Genomic DNA, 23,632 nt, shown 5'->3' with positions numbered 1-23,632 from the left:
ATACAAAACTTCCTTAATTCAGAAGTAATATTCCACTATCTTTGTGTCTGCTGTGCTAGGCTCATATTCTTTTGGATTTACCTGGCAACCAAATGACAGATGAACTACCAGCACTTGCTTACAACCCTACAAATTTACGATCATGGAGAAGCTATTAACTTCTACGTTATCTGGGGAAAAAAAAAAAAAAAAAAGGAAAAAAAAGAGGTGGAGAGAGGGAGAAAAAGAACACATGCATGGATTAAATGAGCCTCAGATTACAGCATTTCCAAGGGGTTATCTTGAAAGTACACTTTGGGTGGGGGGGAGGGGGAGGAGGTTCTGATAAAGATACTTATGTTTCTAAGAGATAGCACACATGAAAAATGACAGTCAGATAAACAAATAGAAAGACTCATCCACCAAACTTGTGGATGAGGGAAAGCAAGCTTATTAGACAAACTAAATAAAGATGATTTTTTTAAGTTAAATTGCAGAAGGAGATGCTTGGCATATCTGAGGGAAGAAGTCAGCTGCTTATCGTTGCATAGTGAATTTAATTTCCATGCACTGACAGTCATGTGTTTCTCAAACTGTTAGCAAAAAAAAAAGAATACCACCACCCAGTATATAAAAAGTTGCAATGAGACACTGTGTCCAGTTAAATCTTTCAACTAGCAGCTAGTTTTAACAATTTCAGCCCCAGCTACACATTTCTTTTACATAGAGCTTTCTTCTTCCCTTGTGTCATTCTACAAATAGGTCTTTTCTGCTTGTTACATTGTCTCCTGAGTATCCACTTCCTCTTTTCATTTCTCTTAAATCCATTTCCTTATGCCTGTCCCTTCTTACAGCACTCCTGCCCTAGAACATTAGCGTTTCTTTTTCTCTCCCTCTCTAAAGTGAGACTGTTGACTTCCATGCAGGCAGAGCAAAAGCCAACAGGCCAAAAGATCCCATCTAATTTGCTGACCTCAACTTTTTTTTTTTACAGTGCCCAAAATGGCCAAATGCACCCAGAACATTGGAATTTCATAAACAAAACAACTAATACGGTGCTATTCAAAACCACAGTTAGGAACAAAATTAGTTACTATTAAACATGAAATCACTAATACAAGATTTAATGAGGTTAGGATCCCAAGAACTTCTAAACTTGCTTCCAAAAGGCTTGCTGAAGCTTGTCTACACTGAAGTTCACTCCAAAATCCTAACAGGAAAACTATCTGTAACGTAAACCCTGTTTAAGCAGCTTGAAATGTTTACTGAAACAGTAATCATTAGCCTTACAGACTTGCTTCTGGGAGATATGTCCAAAAAAAAAAAAAAAAAAAAAAAAAAAAAAAAAAGTGGGACACATACTCAAGAAAAGCATTCCAGACAATACAGATGAGAACAGCACTAATTTGGATGCAGGCTAGTATTTAAATGCAATCAGTAGAGCCAGTACCAACACACTGTACTTTATTAAAGCAGCTCCAATGAGGTTTAAGCTGTTAACAAGTCAATTAGCTGAGACAGATTCCTCAATGTTGAGAATATACATATTACTTAAAACTGAACAACGGAAAAAAACTGCTTGCACTCTTCCTTTTCACACACTCCAATATCCATCCCCTGTTAACTCTCTTAGCTGCTACAAGCGCAGATGGGAGTATCTAACATCTCATCCTTACCTCAGCACACTGACTATTTTGGGGGAGGACAGACCCACATGCCATCTATTCTAAGGCTTTATCTACATTTGGAAGTCTTTTGAAGCAACACTTCCACAAAATCTTCAGATTAGAGGCAGCTTATACCCCTCCTTTATCTTCCTTCTGAGCACCCCTTCTCATTGTTTTTGCCATTTCTCAGCATTTCACAATGAAGTGTGACTCTAAAAAGTAGTGTTTTGAGTGTAACATCAACAAGGCCTGTACTTACAACCACAAAATTTAAGAGCATCCATAAATCTTTTGCCTTTTAACTTTTTATTCTTGAATGATGAACAAAGCACCTGCCTGTTTTTGCTATGTCACACAAAGCATTCTAGATCTTGTGGTCACAGATAAGGCAAAACTTCATCAAAAGCAGTTACTGTAATTAGGACCTTTCTCAGGGCACCACTGCAAAGTCAGGCTTAAGGTAGTCTGCTCTTAATTACCCTAAATACATGCACTGCTAACACAAGTAACTTGAATGAGGAGAGGAGGAAAGAATGCTTAACTCCCCCTCTCCTTTTATTATTATTATTATTTTTTTAAGAACGCTTTCTTACTACTTAGTCATCATATGAGTTTAGAAGGGTACCACCTCCTGTATACTGAGGGAAATGTCCACAATATGAATCTTTAAAGAAGTTGAGAAATCGAGAACCGGACATGGTTTGAAAGTCTTCTTTTTATCACTTCTTTACACATCCACCTGATGGGAAAAACACCTCCGTTATCTTGCTGCCCCTATTCTGACTAAGGCACCTGGACAAAACTAATTCTTGAAGTCCCTTCCAGCTCTCCACTTTGTTTGCTTCTGCCTAAAGAATGGATGTCAACATAGCTAAGTGCATCAGTGATATATGACAAGACTTGAAGTGCCTCCCAAGGCCTTCTTGAGCAAGAGTTAAAAACTCTGATGGCTTTTCTATCACTTATTACGTAAAATAAAAAGGAATAAGATATGTGCTTTTCATAGCACTTTAGAACAAGAAATGCATAGCCTGCTGCTGGAAAAGGACCAGTACAAACCAGCATGCCAGATCTAGCACATCTGAGAGCTTTAGACGAATCAATGCTTCTCCAACACAAAAGCACACATACATACACTCACATGACAAGTGGATGCATGCTTTAAAAGTTGTGAACGCACATGGATAGAAGATTCCCTGAGTAATGCTTATTCCAGAAGTCACCGGACTTACACTTCAAAGTTTTTTCAGTTAAAAAAGTTAAATTGAGGAAGGTCTTAGCACATCAGACGGACTCCACGGGGAGTTAAAAAAAAAAAAAAAAAAAAAAAGCGTTGGTGCTTTTATTTCATCCTTGCCGATGCTAACTCTCCACTAATCCCGACGTTACTCCCGCAGCCATCCCCGCTACCTTTGTGTGTCGGATGCCGCCCTGCCCAGCAGACACAGACGAGGCAGCGCACAGCCTACAGCCGTGCCTTTACCCACTCGCCCAGCCGTGCCGCCGCTCACAGCCCACCCTCGGGAGTCTGAGCAGCACTGCTCCCGAGGCCGTCACCCAGAGGGAGAGACCGCTCCCAACAAAGCTGCCGAGGCCTCGCGCCCAGGAGCCGGGCGACCCCCCGACTCGTCCTCCCGCCCGGCAGCGAGCCTAGGCCGCGGGAGGGCGGGCAGGCCCCGGGCACGGCGGGGCGGGGGGGAGGGGGCTTCCTCCGCCCCCTTCCCCTGAGGGCGACGGGCTCCCCCGCGGCCTGCAACGGACGCCGCGCCGGCAGCGGCCTCAGCCGGGCCGGCGGCCCCGAGGGGCTGCGCCCCGGTCCAGGCCGGGTCCCCCACGGGAGCACCGCCGCCCCTCGAGGCCGGGATAGGCCCTCGATTCCCCGGCCTGTCGCTGCGAGCCGCCCGAGGAGAGCGCGGCCTGCAGCGCCCGGCCAGGCCCCGGCCTGAAGTTGCCCGCTTTCCGCCGTCAGCCCCGCGGGCCCGAAGGCGGAGAAGGAGGAAGAAGCACCTGCGCCGAGCGCTGCCAGGGTGGGGGGAGGCGGGCGGGCGGCCGCCGAGCCCTGCAGCCCCTCCCCGGCGGGGAACGGGGTGCGAAGCCCCGCAGCCTTCCCCCCCTCCGTGCCGCAGCTGATGCCGAGCCCTCGCCGCCCTCACCTGCCAGCATCCCGCCTCCCGCAGCCCCGCGGGCGGCGGCGCAGCCCCGACCCCCTCCCCAAAAAGAAAACGTCGCCACGAAATAATCCCCCTGCCCGCAGCACCCTGAACGGGAGGAAGGGGGCAGGAGGAACAAAACAAACGCTCCTCTCCTTCCCCAAAAGATGGGGAGGGTTGGGGGTGCGGGGTGCCAGTCCCCACGCCCCGCTGTCCCCCTCCCCGCACTCCCCGGCCACCACTGCTGGCCCCGCTCCTGGCAGGCACTGACCAACGTCACTAAGCTCCCCCCGCACTTTTGTGCCCCCTCCCCAAATATATTTTATATCTATATATATGTTAATATATAAAAGGGGGTAAACCCAAAGAATCCAGCAAATAAAAGGGCACCCCTCAGCCTTCCCCCCTCCCTCCCCCCCCAACAGCGTCTTGGAAACACTCGCGTCAAAACTTTGTCCAGGGCTGCCCCCCTCATCCCCCTCCCCAGCTATAACTGCAGAATTTAAAACCTGTCAACCATTTTAGGTCCCCACACGGGATGCACAGTTCCGGGCCGGCTCCGGGCACGGCTGCGGGCGCCGCGACCCCCCCCCCTCCGAGCCGAGGGGAGCGGCCGGGCAGGAGGATGCTTCGCGGGGAGGGGGCGGTGGGAAGGGGGCGAGGGCCGGGGAGCGCCCGCTTTACCTGAGACCAGCCACTGGCCTCCATTGTTGGAGAATTCAATGGCATTGACACAGCCGAAGTGGCCCAGGAGGTCCTTCTTGTAGAGGTTCCTGCAACCCCGCAGGCGTCGCCGCTGGAAGTCGTGGGTGAGCAGGGGGTCCCCCTCCAAGCCCCGCTGGGACAGGAACCCCACCACGGAGCGCATGCTGCCCCCCCGGCCGCGCCTCTTCATGCTGCCGCCGCGCCGCTCCTTCCCCGCCGCCCCTTCCCCCGCCGCCGCCGCCGCCGCCTCCCCTCCCCCGCTTCCCCCCTTGTTATGGTGGTTATGATGATTTTTCTTTAGCCAGCCATGGCAGAGAGGTGTTAGACACTCCGCCGCTTCCTGATCCCGCTGGCTCCTCCCCGCTCCCCTCAGCAGCTGATCCTCAGCTGCAGCCCGCGCCTCCCCGCCGCCGGCCCGGCTCTAACGTCGCGCCGCCGTTTTTAACTCCGTAGCGGCGCGGGGGGGCGCCGAGAAACTCGCGGCTCTCGGGATCCGCGGCCGCTCTCCGTGCGAGGCTCCCCGCCGCCGACGGGCAGGTGCCACCGCGGGCGGGCGCGGCTCCGAGTCGCTCATCGCGGCGCTCCCCTCTCCTCGTTTCAAGTCCTACTTCCCACCACGTCCCTTCTGGAAGCCGGCCTGGCCGGAGGAGGCGATGAGCTGTCCGTCCGTCCGTCCGTCCCCTGCCGGCCCGAGAAGGAAACTGAGGCACGGCCGAGTAGGAGCTGGAGGGGCGTGAGGGTAAGATGCCCACCTGTGTGCTCCTGGAACTGGGCTTTATCCTCCCCTAACCTTGAACAGCTTCTGTGAGATTTCTAGCAGTGCGTCTGCAGGAACTTGTTGATTTTAAGTTTCTGTGGGGCAATGTGAGATGTGGCTGCTTGCCCTCTCTGTCCTCCCCCCACTTAAATGGTGCTGAGAGGGGGGTGCCCCTTGTGCTCTCGGGACTCTGCTCCAGAGGAAGCGAGGGTGAATCTCATTCTACTTAGCAGCAGAAGAACCCTAAAAGACAGACAGTTAAACAGGTGGAACTGAGCTGTGTTGTACTTCATGGGTTCATGAGGAAAAACCATGTTCTTTCTTCTTCTTCACAGGACTGCATCTTCCATGTTTAACTCCCGATACTGTGTGGGGGCAACAGGAGCATCATCTAGTAAGTGGTTGCTGTCCCACAAGCATAAGGTATGTAGTCCCACAGCTGCAGCGTGAAACTGTCAGGTCTGCATTTTCCCACAGGTGCCTGAGAAGCAGCACCCAGGGAAGCTGTGGTTTGGGAAGGTGAGGAATTGGCATGACAGCCATGACCTGCCCTGTGCAGCACTGTGCCCACTGACAACTGGGAATCCCCAGACTTTAAAAAAAAACAACAAACCAAACCCCTTCCTGACACAAACTGAGGTGTAGCAACACCTGGTGCTGCTGGGATGCTGCCATGTTCAGGGGCAGCTTCTCAGCGAGCTTAAGCAATTTCACTAGAGAAAGTTGAGTGCTTGGGATTCTCGTTTGTTAGGTCTACAGGAAAAAAGAACTACACCTGTAAGCCATGCGGTTTAGTTGGCATCACTATCACCTTGCTTTTAACAAAGTAACAAACTTTTGTCTTCTAATGAAATTTAAAAAATCACTGAACGCCTCTTATATTTCAACTTCTCTGTATATGATATCAATAGGTGTAAAGATCAGAGTTTAAAGGTTAATTAAAGACACAATAACCGCATAAAGGGAATATCTATACACAGTCTGCTAAATGTTCTGTTGGGATGATGGTTAGAAATGTTAATGTGGAAGTGGAAACCAAGTACACTTAATCTGTCCTGTAACTGAGCTGCTTGGTTCCTGCTGTGGAGAGGCAGCCATTGCAGGGTAAGGTGTGTGGGAAGGCAAGGGCCCTGTCTGTCATGATTTGTGTTTATTACCCTAGCTGCAGGCACAGGTGAATTCTACTGGTATAAATCCTACTTTGTTGCTCTTTTGCTTGCATGCTATGAAATTCAACAGCATTATAATTACATCTGAAACTGTTGTTTATTTCTAAATTCCCAGTTTAGTGATATTATATTCTTCTACCTATGGACCCTGAGCTGACTCCAGCAGTCTGTATTCCATTCTCTCCCCTGTACTTCCAATGCAGCTTGCATCCGAGAGCCTTCCAGAAATACATGACGTAATGTGGCTGTCACTTCTGTCACATGTGGTTCATTTTCTCTCCTTTTCTGAATTATTGGGTAGGTCAGGTATTTTTTTGTTTCTATACTGAAACAAATAGATGTAAGAACCTTTCATTTGTGATACAGTATAATAAAATCTCCAGAGGTTTTCCTTCATGTGCTAAATCTAGTCTCTAGGAAGGCTGTGTACTTGCATGGTCAGATGTAAATAAATTAAATTACTTCCTAAAACTCCATTGCCAGGATTTTCAGGAAAGATTTCACTGAGCCTTTTTAGTCACAAGGAGTTAGAAAGAAGTTAACATGTTGTCAGAATTTGAAAGAAAACCAATAGCAGACTGCCTGCCTTTTTGTTAAATACAATATTGTTTCAAGACCATATAGATTAAAACTGGTGTTTCTTTTGCATTGCATTCTGATTCCCTTGCTTAATTTAATTTTGAAAATATTGAACACTTAAAATCATTGTGACCTGTACCGTGGTAGTTTTTTCTCTGAAAATAACATGTTGCTGTGTTAGTGCCTGAATGCTGTAATCTCATCAGAACGTTTGCACAATAGGTCTGAATCATGCTGGAGTGGCATCAATGAAGTGCCTTTTTCTAGTTCAGTGAGAAACTTCTGCAGCTTGGAATGGAACAGAGGTATGGACAGTACTTTTTAAAACCAACTCAACTTCCACAAATTACTATTTTGTGGGACATATTTTCATGTAGGGAGCTGTACTGGGACTGTCTGAATACTGTGGGCTGAACTGGCCTAGGTTAGGCCAGGCTGCAGTTTGGCAGGATAGTTCAGGGTCTGTTTGTACTGACTGCTTAAGCAGCTGAATTTTGTAGGATGTTTGTAGTCTCCTCCATGCCTCAAAAGCAGCATGAAATAAAGCACAAAAATGTTTTGATTGTAACTTTAACAAGTGGACAATACAAAGGAGAAGCCAACTGAAAAGGAAGTGGGAGATGAAAGGGAGTGACTTTCTGTGGAGGCTCTTGGAAATGTAGATGAGTAAACAGTGTTTGATGCAATACAGAACAAGGAACTATCAGAATGTTTCCAACAGAGAAGTGATGTGGTCAGAGTAATTATCTACATAAATAATCTTAGGCTGTGGTTTCAAGGTTGCTAATTCTAGGCCTGTGTACAACCAGATCTCCTAGCACTGCTAAAATAGTCCAGACCAGGTATGGCCGTGCTGTCACATTGTTCTCACATCAGTTTGTGCCCATTCTACAGAGTTTTTCCTCTGCCTCTGCAGGGACTGACTATACCTGATGTTGTTTTAATGTCTGCTGGTGCAAAATTATCCCATCAACATTTCTACTGATGAAATTTAAATTGGCAGAATGAGTTAAAATTACATTAGTGGTTTCCATTTGATGACTGTGGTGTATTTGATCGTTAATGGGAAAACTATAGTCAGCTTTACTGTATTGTCAAAATGGCATTTACAGCTGTTAAAGGCTGTTGTGTTATGAGCTGTGCTGGTTAATGCTGGAGGGAAAGGTGTTTGGAGCAATTCAGTTATGGAAGAAAAAGACCTAAACAAAAGTCTTAGTTGCGTGGATAGATCAAAGGACCTTGTCTTACAGGTGCCTTGTAGCACAAGTCTAAATTTAGGTGTAGCCTGGATGCTAGAATCTACACAGGTCTCAGCCAGAGCTAAAAGTTGACACAGAAGTTTGAAATGGATGGTAGGCTGGTGGTGTTATCCACAGATAACACAAAGAAAGAGGACAAAGAAGAGGACATCCAGGGAAGAGAAAGAACCAAGTTCTACTTTTGTTGAGCTATAGCTTCCTGCTAGTCATCCACAGAGAGAGAAAATGGTTACGATTTGAGTTTGGATAGATTGCTCTGGGGAAAGGAGCAGATCTGTAAATCATCTGCATAGAGATGGTACTTGTATTTCAGATGCAATAACTCTGGAAAAAAAAGCGTGGGAGGATAAAAGCAAAAGACCAAGCCCTGTGATGCAGCATGAGGAGAATCTGTCTAAGAACACTTGGAAAGGAAGGCTAAATAGGTAAAATGAAATTTAAAGTGAAGCATGCTTAATTGTGTCAGGTCAAAGACGGTGAGACTCAAGTACATTCTTTTCTGAGCTCTGTTGAGCCTCTGAATGGCTTTGGTTAATCCACAGTGGAAATGGAGAAGTTTGGTGTCTGTGGAGTCAGTCTACAAATGCGCCAGAGAGACAGGTAGAGGGGGAGATGGGGCGGGGTAAAGGCTTTTACTTATTGAAAACAGGATTGGGTTTTTTTAATTTTTTTTTTTTTTTTGATGGTGGGAGGTATGGAGAGAGAGAAGGAAAAGGAGAGCGAGCCAAGAAGATGATGTTATATTTTAGCCATAACATTAAAAATAAATTAAAATAATAAAAAAATAGATTACTGAGTTTATTCCCTCTAGCAGAAACTAGGTAGCTTCTGGGTTTTTTGTCTTTTGCTTATTCATTCATTTCACAGCTGAAAGGTGGGAAGAACAAGCACCTTTTCCCAGTCGCACCTTTTCCCAGTCACTCCTTGGGGCTGTTCAGCTTAAGATGTAGCTTTAACTTGCAGCTGAGTCTATTCAATGACTTGTAGCTTCTGTAAGGAGGATTTACTTTTCTTGGCTTTGTGTTCTGTCACTTTCTTTGTACTGGTGCTGCTACACATTGGACCTGTTTGTCTACCACTTTGCAGAGTTCATTTGGCTCACAGAAGTGTCCCGATGAGTGCCAAAATCAGCGCAGGCCAGTCAGGAGTGCATAGTTGGGAGCAGAGTTCTGGGATATATAGGGAATGTCACTTTCTCAGCAACCATGAGCTGAGGCCAACTTACTTTATCTTCTGGAACTCAGCCATTGAGGTAAGTTGATCAGCTCTTCAAGAAACGAAATTGTGAAATTCCTCTCTATTCCTACAGTGAAAGATTAGGCAATTAATGAAGAGACATGTTGATGATGATTCATGTTAATACAACTCATCCTCATGGGATCAATCTGGCAGCTCACACCTCTGAGAGCAGATCAGATTATTTGCAAAACATGCAAACTCTGGCAGATTCCTGCACTGACTGAGTTGCAGCTGATTCATCCTTTGGCTTAGGATATAGTTTCACTGAGATCTGGCTCTATGGTGAGCAGTCCAAGGAGTTAAACCACAAGAAAACTCTATTTTTTGCTACTAGCTTTCTGTTCACTAAATTCCTTGAATCAAACTGGCACCCATGTTTGTAGAAGTGAAGCAGCAGAAGGAAGACTACAGGCAGAAGAGGGAAGCAGAATTGTTTTTTCAACCAGGTGCTAAACCTTCCATCCACCTTGCAGCACTGTGAAACTGAGCCTTTAGGATGTGGCTTGACAGTTGATTTTCAACTTTTGACAAAAGAAGTGGTCCTACTATTTCCCTGATATCAGCCTTATTAAAACAAATCCTGCTCAGAATTACTTATTTGAATATATAGTCATGGGGTTACTAGCATCCACACGAGGAAGATAAATGACATTAGCAGTTGAAATGTGAGTTGGCTTTCTTATGTAGCTTGGGATGGGGCCCCAAATGGAGTGTTATTAATGAGCTAGTGAGGACTACATGCAGCTCTCTGCTCATTGTCTGCTAACAGCAATTTAAGTCTTGACTGGAGCCTCTTTCCTTTGATATTCCACTATCATTGATTTTCCTTTGAACACTGAGTCATTTACTCTACTCTTCCCCCTGTTAAAGGATGAGCTAATGGGATTATAAATATATATATATATATATTTTTTTTTTTTCTGTGATCAGCAGAACAAGTGAAGTCTGCTTTCCTATGGACTTGTCCTGATGTGGCACTGCTGTGTGGATTCTCTGATGTATATTAAGCAGTGTCTGCACATGCTTGCCATTTTATCGGTGGCAATTTTATTACGGTCTATTTCATTGACTCGGCTTTGCATTTCACAGCAGTCACCTTTGAAAGCTCTATCTCTTTGTACAAATTTAGATGGAATTGGCAATGGCTTAGACATGTTTTTTTGGCAAGGAAAGGGAGAAAGAAAGGGGATCCACAGGCAAAAGCGCCAACAGACTTCCTTAGGAAATCAGGCTAAAAATGAATCTTCTGACTGCGGTCTCTGTAAAGATCTCAGATCAGGTATCAGAGAGAGAAGGAAAAAGTAAGTTTAGCTGTTTACCATGTAAAAGCCTCAGTTAGCAAATACAACAGATTTCCCATAGGTAAGGTTATGCCAGTAGTTGGTGTCTACTCACTTGGTTACTTTTCCACTTGGTTACTTTTTACTCACTTGGTTCTTTTCTTCTGCAGTGTCCCCATCAGGCTTTGGGAACTTTTTTTTTTTTTTTTTTTTTTTTTCTCTGCCAGAGCACACTCATGCATCTGTTACTTTCATTTATTTTTACTTTAACGTTCATACTTGAATTCATCAAGTATGTAGGTAGTAAGACAAGCTGTTAAAGAGACTTGTGGTTTACAGGACTCTGCTGATGTCAGTGATACCATGAAGAACAGAGGTTTTAGATGCAGCCAAGAATACAACTCCATTATTGTTCAAAAGTTATGCTTGGGTATTACATCGTATCTTCTCTGCAAGACTTTCATTATGTGATAAATGCTAGGGCATTTTATTTCCCCCCTCCTTTATGATTTTACACAAAATTCCTATCACCTTAGAAACTAAAACAAACACTTTCTAAAAGGAAAGACTGGTCTATTTCAGATTTCTAGGTGGATGTCAGTTTATTTGTAACAGCACACTTCTAATAAACTTTGCAGGATTGTTCAGATTTTGTAAGTTCTTGACGGCGTTTTTACAGATACTCTTCACCCCCTAACAGGGCAGCTGGGTTCTGTAGTCTTTACAGAGGGGTTCTGGGTCTTCTTCCTGTCCCTGGCTCTTGATTACATGGTCTCTGAAATACGTGTATAGTTACTCCAGATGTTAGCTTTTTTCAGCCCCAGCTCAGTTCCCTGAATCTGTGCTCCTGTTATTAAGGAATGCTGGTGCTGCAGCAAGGGAGCAGGAAGTGGTCAGTCAGGCTTAACAGGAATTGTGCGAATATCCTAGAGGTGCTCCAGGTCTGTGCTAGGTGATGATGACCCTGTAAAACAAAGCAGTACATGCTTTGAAGAAGGCAGGAAAATGAAGCGAGGGGGGAGGGAGAGAAGACAAAAGAACATCCCCATCTAACTGTGGGAACTCTCTGTTACAGGCAGTCCCCTTCTAACTCTGGGAACTCTCCATGACAGGCAGACTACTCCAGCTTGTCCTCTTGTCTGTACACTGAATCATGCGATGAGTCTCAGAGTAGCAGGATCCTGCCCTGTGACCTGCATTTCAGCTCCCAGCTGTGTCTGCTACACTGTTTGGCAGGGGGTGGGTGGAAAAGCCACAGCTCATGTATGGCCGTGAGGGAGAAGCCCCTCTTTCTTGTGAGGGTGAGTGAGCCAGGTGGGAGTCACTGCAGGCTGGCAGATTGCACTGTTCTCTAGGCCCTGGTGAATAAATGTAAATACGAAGACAATTTTTTTCCCTGTAGAGCAAGACTGTGGGGCTTTGCAGAAAGATAGCACGGAGGAGCTGTTACTTTCAGGTAAAAGGATTTGCGTGCACAAACCAGGCAATGTGACAGAAAACAAACTTCCTGAGGTGATCCCATCAGCTGTGGGCTGATACCAGCTCACTCACTGTGCTTGGGCCTGCTTCCCAGAGCAAGCAGCAGCTCGGCTGTGACTGATGTCCCCCAGACTGAGCACTGCTCCGTCTGCGCTTCCCCTGGGACAGCCCCTGTGCCGCAGCGCTCTGCTAAACGCCAGCTGCTAGGGAGCTCTGCAACAGGCAAAGAGTAAAACAGAATGGAGTTTGCCAGAGTCGGAGCCATTGGAAGCAGTATTTCCTGTGGCTTTGGGGTCTCCTTTGTGCAGATGCACATAGCTGGGGTCTGTCAGCGCAACATTTGGAAACAAGGGGAACTGGGAAGAAATGGGAAGGAGTGAGGCGCTCTGGCGTCTGTGAGCTCCCACGAGATCGGGGCTGGGAACTCGTTTGCTGTCACCAAGGCCCAATGGTGACAATCCCTGGTGGCTGCAGCTGCTCTCCGTGTGGCGGGCATGCTGTCACGTCTCCGCAGTTCCCCACACGTGCTTCTCCCGAGCTTTGACAGAAACGATTCCTCTCTTAAGCCCTTATTCCTCTCCACGCGATTTTCCCCTTTGTTTCCCTCCACCTGCCTCACACTCGCCGCTAAGCAGGCGACGCTCCCGTTTCCATTTCCCATCCCGCCTTTGTTACTCCCTTCTCCCCACCGCTTCCTGTTCCCCGTTATCGCTCCGCTCCCTCCGCGGAGCAGCCCGCCGCTCCCCCCGCAGTCCTCCCGCCCGCCGCGGGCCGCCACCCCCACGGCCGCGCCCGCAGGCCCGGAGCGGCGGCGGCACCCCCGAGGCCGGTTGCCGTACAACATGGCGGCGCCCACGGGCCGCCCGCGGCCGCGGGGAAGAGGAAGCGTCCGCCTCTCTAAGCGTCCCGGTGCGCGCCGCGGCCGCCCCGCGAGGGGTTCCTGCAGCCGGTTCCGCGGAAACGCAGGCGGCTAGCGGGCCGGCGGGGCCCAGCCGCGAGCGAGGGGTAGCGGTACGCGTCCCGGGAGGAGCCCCGAGCGACCGAACGCAGCGCATCGGGGCGCTGCGGGGGCGCCCGGGGGAGCGGCGGCCGCAGGGCTTCGCTGCCGCCGGGATGCTTCCCGTGCCCGGCGCTCGCTTCGTCCAGCTACGGACGTGGGTGTCTCGGAGCTCGGAACGCGTGTCGCTACGTCGCCTCTAACGCCCGCCTCTCCTTTCTCTTTGCAGGCCATGACGAAACCCGACCGCGCCGCTCCGAGAGCGTGAAGCGCACGGTTGCAAAATGCCCAGGCAGGCGGCCGTGCCCGTGGCTCTGGCGGCCCTGCTGGGTATCGCCGCGGGGGGGCTGGTTCTGTGGAAGGCCGCCCAGCGCCGGAGGGGCAGAGCGCGCTGCGGGAGCCCGCCGGAGGAGGCGGCGGGGGGGCGGCCGGAGGGGAAAGAGAGCGAGGCGGGGGGCAGGGAAGCGCTGCCCCTCTTCGCATCCCCCACCCTTTCCTGGGTGGAGAGGAGCCTCGGCGCGGATATAGTGATCGTGTCGGAGCGGCAGGAGTGGGACCGGGTGGAGCCTTTGCTGAAGAAGGAGCTGGAGAAGTGGCCGGTGCTTGGAATGGACTGCGAGTGGGTGAGTGATCGGAGCGCCTCTCCTTTCGGTTGCGAGTTGCCGTAGGAAATCCTCTGGGGAGGGGCGAGTCCTTGCCCGTATGGATACAACTTGGCCAACCGCTGAAATTTATCATCTCTCGTGGCACCAGCCAGGTACCCGCCAACGGTGATTGTTCTCGCGTTTAAGTCTGCCGACGGTAGGGAGTTCATTCGCTAGTTGTATCTGTTTGCTGGGTTGTTGTGATAAATGTGGTTCTAAACGTGCGGTGATCGTTGTGTGGCTCAGAAGCGCTCTGTGTTTTGTGTCGTGTTTCTCTAAGTCTGATTTTGTAAAAGCGGTTTGGATTTACGCTATCTTCAGTCCAGCTGCGTACTGGGGAAAGCATTTCTCAGAGATAATAAACCAGAATTGGAGATGTTCTTATCTACTGATAGTAGCTGGGGCTCACTGGCTGTCCCAGGGAGCAGGGCTCTGATTCCACTTGCGCGTTTGCTTATGTGAGCTCTCAGCGCACACTTGGAGTCATTTATAAAGCTCGACTTTGCTGTTGTTTCTGGCTGGAAATTTATTCACACCACATTCATTAGTATAACCGCAGTTAAACAATGTGTTTGCCATACGCGCTTACGTGATGGGTGGCTTTGTGCTGACAGGGATTAAGGAATGTGTCTGCCAGCTCCCCCCCTATGGGGGGTAAGGGTTAGAGGAGGGAAACTTCTCTTGTAGGAGTGTGGCAAGAAGTAGCTGCTGCGGAACAGTAATAATAAGCTGTGGGACAGATCACTTAATGTTCAGGGGAAAAAAAAGATTAGACACATGTAACAACTCTTGACTGCACATTCTGACAAGTATTTCCTGTCTTTGGTGGCCTCTTCTGTAATTTGTTCCAGCTGCAGTATTGCCAGTAATGCTGAAACTCAGCCTGTGATTTTTGTCTTTCTTTCAGGTATCTGTGGAGGGAAAAGCAAATCCCGTATCCCTCCTACAGATGGCTTCTTCCAGTGGCCTTTGCATTCTCGTTCGGTTGCCCAGGCTTGTTGCCAGTGGACAGCCTGTCCCAAAGACCCTCCTGGACATCATGGCAGATGATGCTGTGTTGAAAGTAGGAGTAGGATGCTGGGAAGACGCTTGCAAGTTACTTCAGGATTATAGTCTTCCAGTCAAAGGGAGTGTGGATCTCCGGTATTTAGCCATGAGGCAGCGGTGAGTGTCTGAAGACAAAGGCAGATGTTTTGAGGGCATCGTTTGTATTGTTTAAATATTTAAAAGATAGTTTCTGTGTGCTGGATGATGCCAGGCAGGTAGGTCTGGAGTTCTTGAGGTGGTGCACTCTCTTGGAGAGCATGAGCGTTGACAGCAGCATCCCAAGAACATGTCATGCCTGTTTTCTGTGGTCTGAAAGAAAAGGAAACTTTCATGAATGTTAATCATGTCAGTCTTCTCCTGTAATATCCATAAAGGCTTTTCTGAGTATCATGCTTCAGCCTGTATAAAGGCCAAGTACTGTGATATGATGCAGACATAGTGATCACCGTGTATGCAGATGTTGAGTATGCTGCCTACTGGTATGGGGTAAATATGCTAGTGGCACATAAGTGGAACTGCTGAATGACAGGATTTGTTGAAAAGTGACTAAAACTAGTTTTAATATTCTTTTATAATGACACTGCTTCCATTTATAGGTTACAATTGTGATGTCATTCCTCATCGCTCCTAAAATAAAATGTTTTACTTTGAATGTTCTTCATGTTTGGTATATGTGTGATGTTAGTGGTGTGGGGCATGATCTTGCTCACCTGGTGGTGCCTTTGTATTGTGGAGGATGGACTTCTTGTCCCTAGAGGCCAGGATTCCTCTTGAGCCATTCCTGGCTCTTGTACTCCTCAGAAAATGTCTCCAGGCCCAGCTGTTGGCCTAGCAGCCTATGAATCCCTGGGGCAGACAGTCCATCACTCAATGCCAGATCTCTCTATTTGGTAAGCAGGTAGTTCAGAGCAGAATACTTCAGCCTTAAATGTTATCAGCTCCCAGCCTTGCCTGTTTTGCATATTGCAGACACTAGATAATTGCCAAGTCTAAGATGGACATTTTAGTGGAGGGGGAGGGCTTGTAAAGCTGACAGGCAGCTAGCTATATGCTGCTTGAGTGGGAGTCATGCATCAAGTGCACTTGGTTCTGGCAGAATCAGGCGGTATGAGGCCATCCGAATTTTCATGAGTGTTTAGTTCTGTTTTTAATATGTTTGTTTCACTTTCTTTGTTAAAACTAAAGGAAGGATCTACTTCACAACTGCCTTAGCCTTAAGTCTTTAGCTGAAAAAGTCCTGAACTGCCCGCTTGACAAGTCTCCTCATATGCGTTGCAGCAACTGGGAGGCAGAAGAACTGACACAAGATCAGGTGTGTCTTCCACTTTAACTTAGTGTTTTGGGAGAAAAAGGAACCTTTTTATGAGAGGAGAGGCATTGTAATATGGAGATTTGTGCCTTTTTTGAGTTCTGCCTCAGTAACTTCTGTGTATCTGTGGTGTGAAGTCAGTTATGGACTCTTTGCCTGAGTTTTCCTCCTTTTCAGTGAAGGTGATTTTCTGTAATTCTCAGCGGATTCTTGACACTTGCTTTCTTTTAATTCTTGAAGATTTTTAAGGCAAGATCCCTGGAAGTATTTGTGCACCCAAATCCTCACTTTTTTCCCTCTCCCATACATAGCAGTCAGTGCAATATTGGAGAAATGCTGAAAACCAAAGCTATGTTCACCATCTTTATGCTATTGCTCACATTCTTCAGTCATGCTGCAGATGTCTACAAAATCAGTGACCAGTAGAGGGAGTGGCAGGACAAATAATCATGTTGAATGTTAGCAGGTAGTGTGTGGGAACACCTGTGAGCATTTCAGGTCTGACTGACCCTAAAATGTGGCATATACAATGGTATGAAAGTGTCACTTAACTGCCAGAATTTTGTGTGAGCTTTGAAGGGAAATAAATCCAGTTTTGCTGGATCTAGTGTTAAAGACTGATGGTGCATGGAAGTGTTTGCCATTTGCCAGTATGTCAATGTCTATGCTTTTCTGCAGGTTCTCTATGCTGCTAGAGATGCCCAGGTCTCGGTGGCTCTGTTCCTCCATTTGCTGGGATTTGCCTGTCTCCCTGCTACATCTAAAGGTGAAAACTCTGTTTCTGTTTGGGAAAAAGTACTGAGTAAATGCCAAGGCTTGGTGGATATCCCATTTAAAGGAAGAAAAAGTGGCAGCACAGGAGAGGACAAGAGTGGAGAGGCACGTTCTCCTCAGAAAGGAAAGAATCGGAAATCTTTGGTGAATGTCCATTCCTCTGGCAGTCAGCAAGTGAGAGATCCTCGGAGGCAGAAGCGAAAGCCTCTGGGTGTGGGATATTCTGCAAGGTAAGTATCTAAGTAAATTTTACTGCTTGAACCACAGCTGAAAACTGATTGATACTTCCTGCTCTACTCGTTAAATAAAGTGGATAATCCAAGCAAGGGAGGGAAACACAAGTCTCAGCAGTTATGAGAACCAGGTCCTATTTCTGTTTTCCCAGCTTTTCTCTATTGAAAGTTGGCAGGAGCACTCAGATTTGTATTAGGTCTCGAAAAGATTGAGAGGATATCTTTGGTTTTTACCTTTCCTTATAATATTGAGACATTCGCTCAGGAACAAAGTCTCAGAAGGAGGGAGTTGGCTACTCAGGTGACATTTCCTGCCCAACAGCTGTGCCCCGTCTCCTCCAGGGAAAAGGTGTAAAACTGGGTAGAGCAGATCTTGTGAACAGGGTCTGCCTCATGAACTGCTCCAGTTCAGAGGTGTTAAGAGACAAAGCAGACCTGAAAGATGACATGAGGTGCCAGGCAGTGCGGGAAGGACCATCTGTAGCAGTGACAGTGTTGCATTTCTGTGTGGGCCATGGAGAAAGGAGGGGACAGTTCTACTCTGTCCTTGCAGAGATAGCTGTTGCTGTATTTAAGATCCCCAAACAGCAGGCTGTTTTGTAGGACAAATCCTAAATTCCTATGTTCTTTTGCTATTGCAAGTTCAATTCTTTTAAATAAAACAAGTAGGAGAGGTCTCTTTGAGGTCTCTTAGTGTAGTAGGAAACACGGAGAATCAGCATGTTTGGTTTTGTTTAGATGCACTCTAATAAAATGAATCACATGCATGTGATTTTCTGTGAAATTTTCCGTGACTACCTGTATTTGGGAAGAAAAAACATTCATTTCAGTATTTGTTTTCTCCTTTTCAAGTTTACTGGATTGGCTGGAGACACTGCAATGTAGTCTATAATACTGATTTAATTATCAGTCATTAACAATATTGTGTTGTACACAGTAAGTCTCTTCAGATTTTTTTTTTTAAACTTGGAACCTGTGTCATAGAAAGCACAGAGATTGCACCTCATGGAAAGATTAAGATTTAAACAAAGTTGCGTTCCAAGCTAGAATGAGATCTCACTATGTTTGCTTGTTTATTTATTTGTTTTTAACCATGCTTGATTTCATGAGAGATCTGTAGACTCATTATTCTTTATAGTATCTCCAGCACACTGTTCTGTGGTTCTGTAGTAAGATTGGATGTGATTTCAAGTCATTTTCTTCTTTTGCCTTCTGTAAGCATGTTTAGTTTGAATGTACTCTCACTTATGATGTTGTTAGAGCTGAAACATTGCTGTGTAGTGGAAAGATTCCTCCCATATCATTATTGCTATTTTTTTTTTCCCCACACATGCTCATGGACATCAGCAGAAATCCTTTAGCTAGATTGCGTACATATTTTCAGTTGATAGAGCTCCACTGAGTGAATATACAGTGGATTGAGCAAATACTGTGTGAATTCCCTGTGCTCCAAGAGTGGGGTGTTTTTTGTTTGTTTGTTTTTTTTAACATTGCTCTTGGAAGAATGAAGTAATTGCTCTTCACACTAAGTTTTAACAAATTATCTTATTGAAACTTTAAAGTATTGTCTTGGGTAGCTGATGCTTGATTTGCAGGTGGCTGCAGTATGGGGCACTATAGATAAACCTGTTATGCTATCGTAGTTTCTGCAATGCTGTCCTTGTTTACAGAAAATCCCCACTGTATGACAACTGCTTCCTGCATGCGCCAGATGGACAGCCCTTGTGCACTTGTGATCGCAAGAAAGCGCAGTGGTATCTGGACAAGGGGATTGGAGGTGAGCGTACCACTTTTCCAGCTGGTGTTTGAAATACAGCACTTTTGTACTGTATTTCATTCACAGGGCATGAATTTTTGGTACCCTTTTTATTGAAAATGCTGTTCTGAATGTCTCTTTATATACAAATTTGTCTTGAATATTCTCTTTGCCTTTATCTTTCAGATCTAATTAGCACAGACCCGTTTGTTGTGAAGCTGCGGTTTGAGCCTTCAGGACGTCCTGAGTCTGAAGTTGATTATTATCTGATGGTTAAAGAAAACCTGTGTGTTGTATGTGGCAAACGGGAGTCCTATATTCGGTGAGTTGTTTAGTGGGACAAGAGAAAAACACATAAAACAGGACTGAAGTCTGCATCTAGTTTAGTATCCAGAAGTTAGTTGCCTGAAACACTGTGAAACATTGTTCACATCTTGGATGGTCCACTGCTGTTTAGATGCTCCATGATCAATTACATCTGGGTAAGTTTGGCACTGAACAGGCCAGTCTTCACTCTTCTTACCGAGGAAGGAGCTGGCTTGTGGAGAGAACATGTATGTCTTACAATTTTAATTACAGAGAGCAGCAGTATGCAAACACATGCTGTTCCCATGGTGTGGGAACAAAATAAATATACTATTTCTTCTAGTACTTGTTCCTTAAATGTTTGAAAGGCTTATGTGACCTGAAGTCTGTGAGGTCACAACAAGGTGCTTTGTGAGTCCTGACCCTTGTGTTCTTTGTTTTCCTGCACCTATAGTATTAGTTGTATTTTAGTACAACTACAGTATTGTTAGTTGTGCTTTTGTGGGCCAGAGAAGGAACTGGGGAGTAGCAGTTCCAGGCAAATTTAGTGAATCCTCTGCTTCTTCTCCAGAAAGAACATTGTTCCTCATGAGTATCGAAGGCACTTCCCAATTCAGATGAAGGACCACAACTCCCATGATGTGCTCCTACTCTGCACCTCCTGCCATGCCATCTCCAATTACTATGACAACCATCTCAAGCAGCAGCTGGCTGAGGAGTTTGGTGCTCCTATTGGCTCTGAGGAAGGAGTGCGTCTGCTGGAGGACCCTCTGCGCAGGCAGGTGCGCTCCGGGGCCCGAGCTCTGCTGAATGCAGACAGCCTGCCAGACCCTCGAAAGGCAGAACTCCTGCAAAGCATCAAGGACTTCTTTAACGTAGAAGCTGTGACCCCAGAGATGCTGCAGGAAGCAGCTGGTCTAGAAACCAGGTATAGCAAATCCAACTGTAGATATAACATTTCAGTCATTTATGTTAGCATGTGAATTCAGGGAAAGGAAGCATACACAAGGAGCCTTGGGTAAATACGAACAAAACAAAACAAATCAAAATCCAGCAGCATTTGCAGAGCTGAGGTTCATACATGCTGACATTTTCCTGCTAAGCCTTTAAATGAAAAAAAGATGAGACCCATTGCTGGTCTCCTTGGCATATGAAGCACCTTCCATAAAAGTTAAGTTAAGGAATTTCTGAATTTGAGTCTAGGAGTTGTTCTGCACAGGAAAAATAAGCCTCTAAAAACACAACTTTATTGCTTGTATAAACCTGCAGAGTCAGGATTTATAGTACTCTGATAAACTTAACTGGAAATCAAGGAGAGAAAGAAGATAACTGTCCGTGCTGTATCATGAGTCTCTAAGCAGACAGATAAACCCTGGATTTCTTCCTGTGTTTTTGTTTTATTTACTGCCTTTGCCCCCACCCTGGTAGTGGTATGTGGACTGTAGTCCTTGTGTTTTTTTTCCCCCTCTTTCCATTTATTTTCCACAAGTCTCCATCTATTCTTACTCACCTCTCATCCCTTCCACTATTTTCTGCTCCTTTTGAAGGGCACGTCAGAGTGGGAGACTGCCGCTATGATTTGTCTTTGTCTCCTCTTCTCTTCTTTCTCTCAGCCTCCCCAAACATCTTTTAACTAGTGTCTGGTCTCTCACTGCATGCAGATATTTTCTCCTTGTTAAGCTCACTGTTTGTAATATGCCAGTGTTACATCTCAGTACATATCCAGGCAGGGAGTCCAATGGACAGGATTGAGGCTCTGGAGCAGCATATTGTTCTTGCCTTGGAAATTTGCAGTCTGTCTCCTGAGGAGCATATAATGGGCCTTGAGAGCTTTATTTAGTATTGCTATAAAAGAATAACACTTTCTCATTTCAAAGAACATGGTTTCCCACTGTAGCTGTGTTCCAGAAAGCAGTCTGGCACTGAAGCAAAGTTTAATTCTCCCTCCTGGGTCTCCTCCTGGTTAGCTTACCATGTGGCTGTAATTAAACCAGGCAGCTGAAGGCATCTTAAGCATCTTGCTGTTCCTTTTAGATGAGTCAGATGGAGTCTGACAGTGGACTTGTGTGAAAATAAACTCTGCTTTTGTCCTGGCAGGATCTGCAATGAGAGCTACATGCCACATGGACTGAAGGTGGTACAGTGTTGTGCTAAAGGAGGCCTGCGCTCCCTTATGCAGTTGGAGAGACGCTGGCGGCAGCATTTCTTGGACAGCATGCAGCCCAAACATCTCCCAGAGCAGTGGTCAGTGGACCACAACCACACAAAGCTGATCCGAAAGTATGGGGAGGATCTTCAGGTTGAGCTGTCATGAAACTAACTTCCTGGACTTATCATAATGTCTAATGGACGTATGTAACTGAAAGTGGAAAGACTATTTTCATTTCTGTTTCTCCACTAACATCAGAGCCTGGCTTTGTGAGCAGTCAGCAGTGAGTTGACATTTTACAAAGAGTTAATCTGCTGACTTGAATTTTGTCAGGTGGTTTGGAATTTTTAATCCTAGACTGTCACTGGATAGTTCAGTGCAGGAATTATATGCTAAGGGAATTTTTCTGCTCTAATTGATTATTGGGAGTTATTTTCTATCCCTGGGATGTCTGGTGCCTCCAGACCCTCTCTTTTAAAGTAGAGCACAATATGTAAACATTTCCAGGTTTTCGAGAGATAGATGTGCACCTTGGCTGCACCACCAGCATCTCCTGATAATAAATCTATCTTTGCTTTCAGTGCAGTTGTACTCACATGAGTTCTTCCTGGAGAAGATGCCCCACTACAGAGATTCCTTGTTTGGAAGTAGCAAAGAAACCTTACTTCTTTGTTTTGTTTGTTTCAGATTCTGCAAAGTCTTTGCAGCACTGCAATAGGCCTCAGTGAGTTTCCTGTTGCCTGGAGAGAAGTGATACTGTTTGATTCTGGCAGCATGGAAGCATCTATGTCGAGTCTTTTTTTTTTTTTAAAAAAAAAAACAGCTTCCAGCAGCACAGAGTCTGTAAAAAGTGTTTTTTCCCCAATTCCACTTGCTTACTGTGAGTAGCTCTTGGCAGGTACCGTTTCACATTAGAGTGAAACTCAACCAGGTGTCTTAAAAGGAATAAGAAATAAACTTTATTTAAAGACCAACTTTTTTTGTTTTTTTTTTTTTAAGAACTCAGATCATATATGGCAGGAAACTAGAAAATCAAGTGTTTTCTTCTTGGATTTGATTTGTGGTGATGATCAGATCATACTCTCCATGCCTGTTTCCCTGTCTCTAAAATGAGACTAACAGTACTTACCTATCTCACAAGGGTGTTGTGAGGATTGATTAATCAAGGTTTTTGTAAAATTCTTTGAAAACTTAAGGCAGCGTGGTCTAATTACTATCGTTGTTATTAAAAATGTGCTACTGTCTTGACTTTCTTAAATATTTGTGATTTTTGCCTGAGGTTAGATCTTAGTAGAAAATACGACTATAAAAATAAATACCCCTTTCTTTGAAGTCAGTTTTGATGATTTTGATTGCATGAGGTGAATTGTACTTCTGAATGAGACTGTGCTCAACTTCTATAAGCCTCTGTAAAGAAGTTTCAGTATGACCCTTGCCATACTTCAAGCTATGTTGTATATTTCTTAATAACTTTTGGATAGAATCCTGGACTTGCTGTGTTTACGGTGGAAAGTCTCCACTATCAGACAGTTCAAGAAATTTCACAGGCCAGGGGTGAAAACCACCCCTGTAGCAGAGCCTGCTTGAGATAAAGAGGAGCCATGGAGAAGTGATGTGTTTGTGCCATCCTGGAAGAGTTGCTGTAGCAGCTGTAGCAGCCTGGGTGAAAAGAGTGAAAGATTCATGATAAATAATTCTTATTGCAGAACTGCAAATTAGACCGTTCTCACTATAGGGGAAATGTTATGCCTTTGGCAGGTCTTAACAAAAAGTGATCTATCCAAATGTGTACTGTCTCTGTGCTCATTCACATAGCTGATGGTAATCTCAGTGAGACCCTCCTCACTGAGCAGCAGCAGCCTGGGTATAACTTTATTTCTTCAAAACATTTTGAGCGTACGTTCAGATAGTTACTTCCTATCTCTGCTGACTTTAGGCAAGGAGAGCTCATTGTGTGGCTCAGAAAACCCCTTTCAACAGTCTGGAATACCAAATATCCATCTCACATCTTTGCTGTTTCATTTTCTCCCTTTGTTCTGATGGGTGAACTGCTGATAAAGCTCTCCTTCCTTATAGGAACCCAAGGGCTGACCACAGGGCTGCTGTCATTTCTGTTTACCGAGGGGAAAAAAAACAAACAAAACATTTTGAGAC

General features: G+C 45.9%; 2 protein-coding genes across 12 annotated transcripts in view; one reads left to right on the top strand and one right to left on the bottom strand.

Moving 5' to 3' along the window:
• Nucleotides 1-4,762, bottom strand: part of DCAF5 (DDB1 and CUL4 associated factor 5) — a 68,233-nt gene extending 63,471 nt beyond the window's left edge. Inside the window, exons 1-2 of one of the 4 annotated variants that reach the window (XM_090141140.1) lie at nucleotides 3,057-3,318; nucleotides 2,879-2,939 (exon numbers count right to left, since the gene is read on the bottom strand). Coding sequence is in view for 2 of the 4 variants with exons in the window: in XM_031593662.2 (XP_031449522.2) it covers nucleotides 4,481-4,691 (211 nt within the window). In the remaining 2 variants the exon portion in view is untranslated. The other 3 variants (XM_031593662.2, XM_090141139.1, XM_090141141.1) reach the window with 3 other exon arrangements.
• A 209-nt stretch (nucleotides 4,763-4,971) lies between these two features.
• Nucleotides 4,972-22,283, top strand: EXD2 (exonuclease 3'-5' domain containing 2). Of its 8 annotated transcripts, XM_090141144.1 has the most exons (15): nucleotides 4,995-5,240; nucleotides 5,594-5,652; nucleotides 5,736-5,777; nucleotides 6,543-6,724; nucleotides 7,229-7,311; nucleotides 8,559-8,690; nucleotides 9,352-9,517; nucleotides 13,490-13,883; nucleotides 14,812-15,068; nucleotides 16,137-16,263; nucleotides 16,939-17,264; nucleotides 18,938-19,044; nucleotides 19,210-19,345; nucleotides 19,901-20,257; nucleotides 21,427-22,283. In XM_090141144.1, the coding sequence occupies exons 8-15, from the start codon at nucleotides 13,545-13,547 to the stop codon at nucleotides 21,641-21,643; spliced, it is 1,866 nt and encodes a 621-aa protein (XP_089997270.1). In that variant the 5' UTR covers nucleotides 4,995-5,240; nucleotides 5,594-5,652; nucleotides 5,736-5,777; nucleotides 6,543-6,724; nucleotides 7,229-7,311; nucleotides 8,559-8,690; nucleotides 9,352-9,517; nucleotides 13,490-13,544; the 3' UTR covers nucleotides 21,644-22,283. The 8 variants fall into 8 exon arrangements, with proteins under 8 accessions (XP_089997274.1, XP_089997270.1, XP_089997272.1 ...); XM_090141148.1 differs by lacking the exon at nucleotides 5,736-5,777 and having other exon boundaries at nucleotides 4,972-5,240; nucleotides 5,594-5,681; nucleotides 19,901-20,111; nucleotides 21,427-21,580; XM_090141146.1 differs by lacking the exon at nucleotides 5,736-5,777.
• Nucleotides 22,284-23,632: the final 1,349 nt, after the last annotated feature.

Source organism: Phasianus colchicus, chromosome 5 (genome assembly GCF_987193195.1).
Source record: "Phasianus colchicus chromosome 5, bPhaCol1.hap1.1, whole genome shotgun sequence".
Taxonomy (NCBI): domain Eukaryota; kingdom Metazoa; phylum Chordata; class Aves; order Galliformes; family Phasianidae; genus Phasianus; species Phasianus colchicus.
Note: the sequence above shows the minus strand (reverse complement) of the source record. Positions and strands in the feature narration are given on the sequence as shown.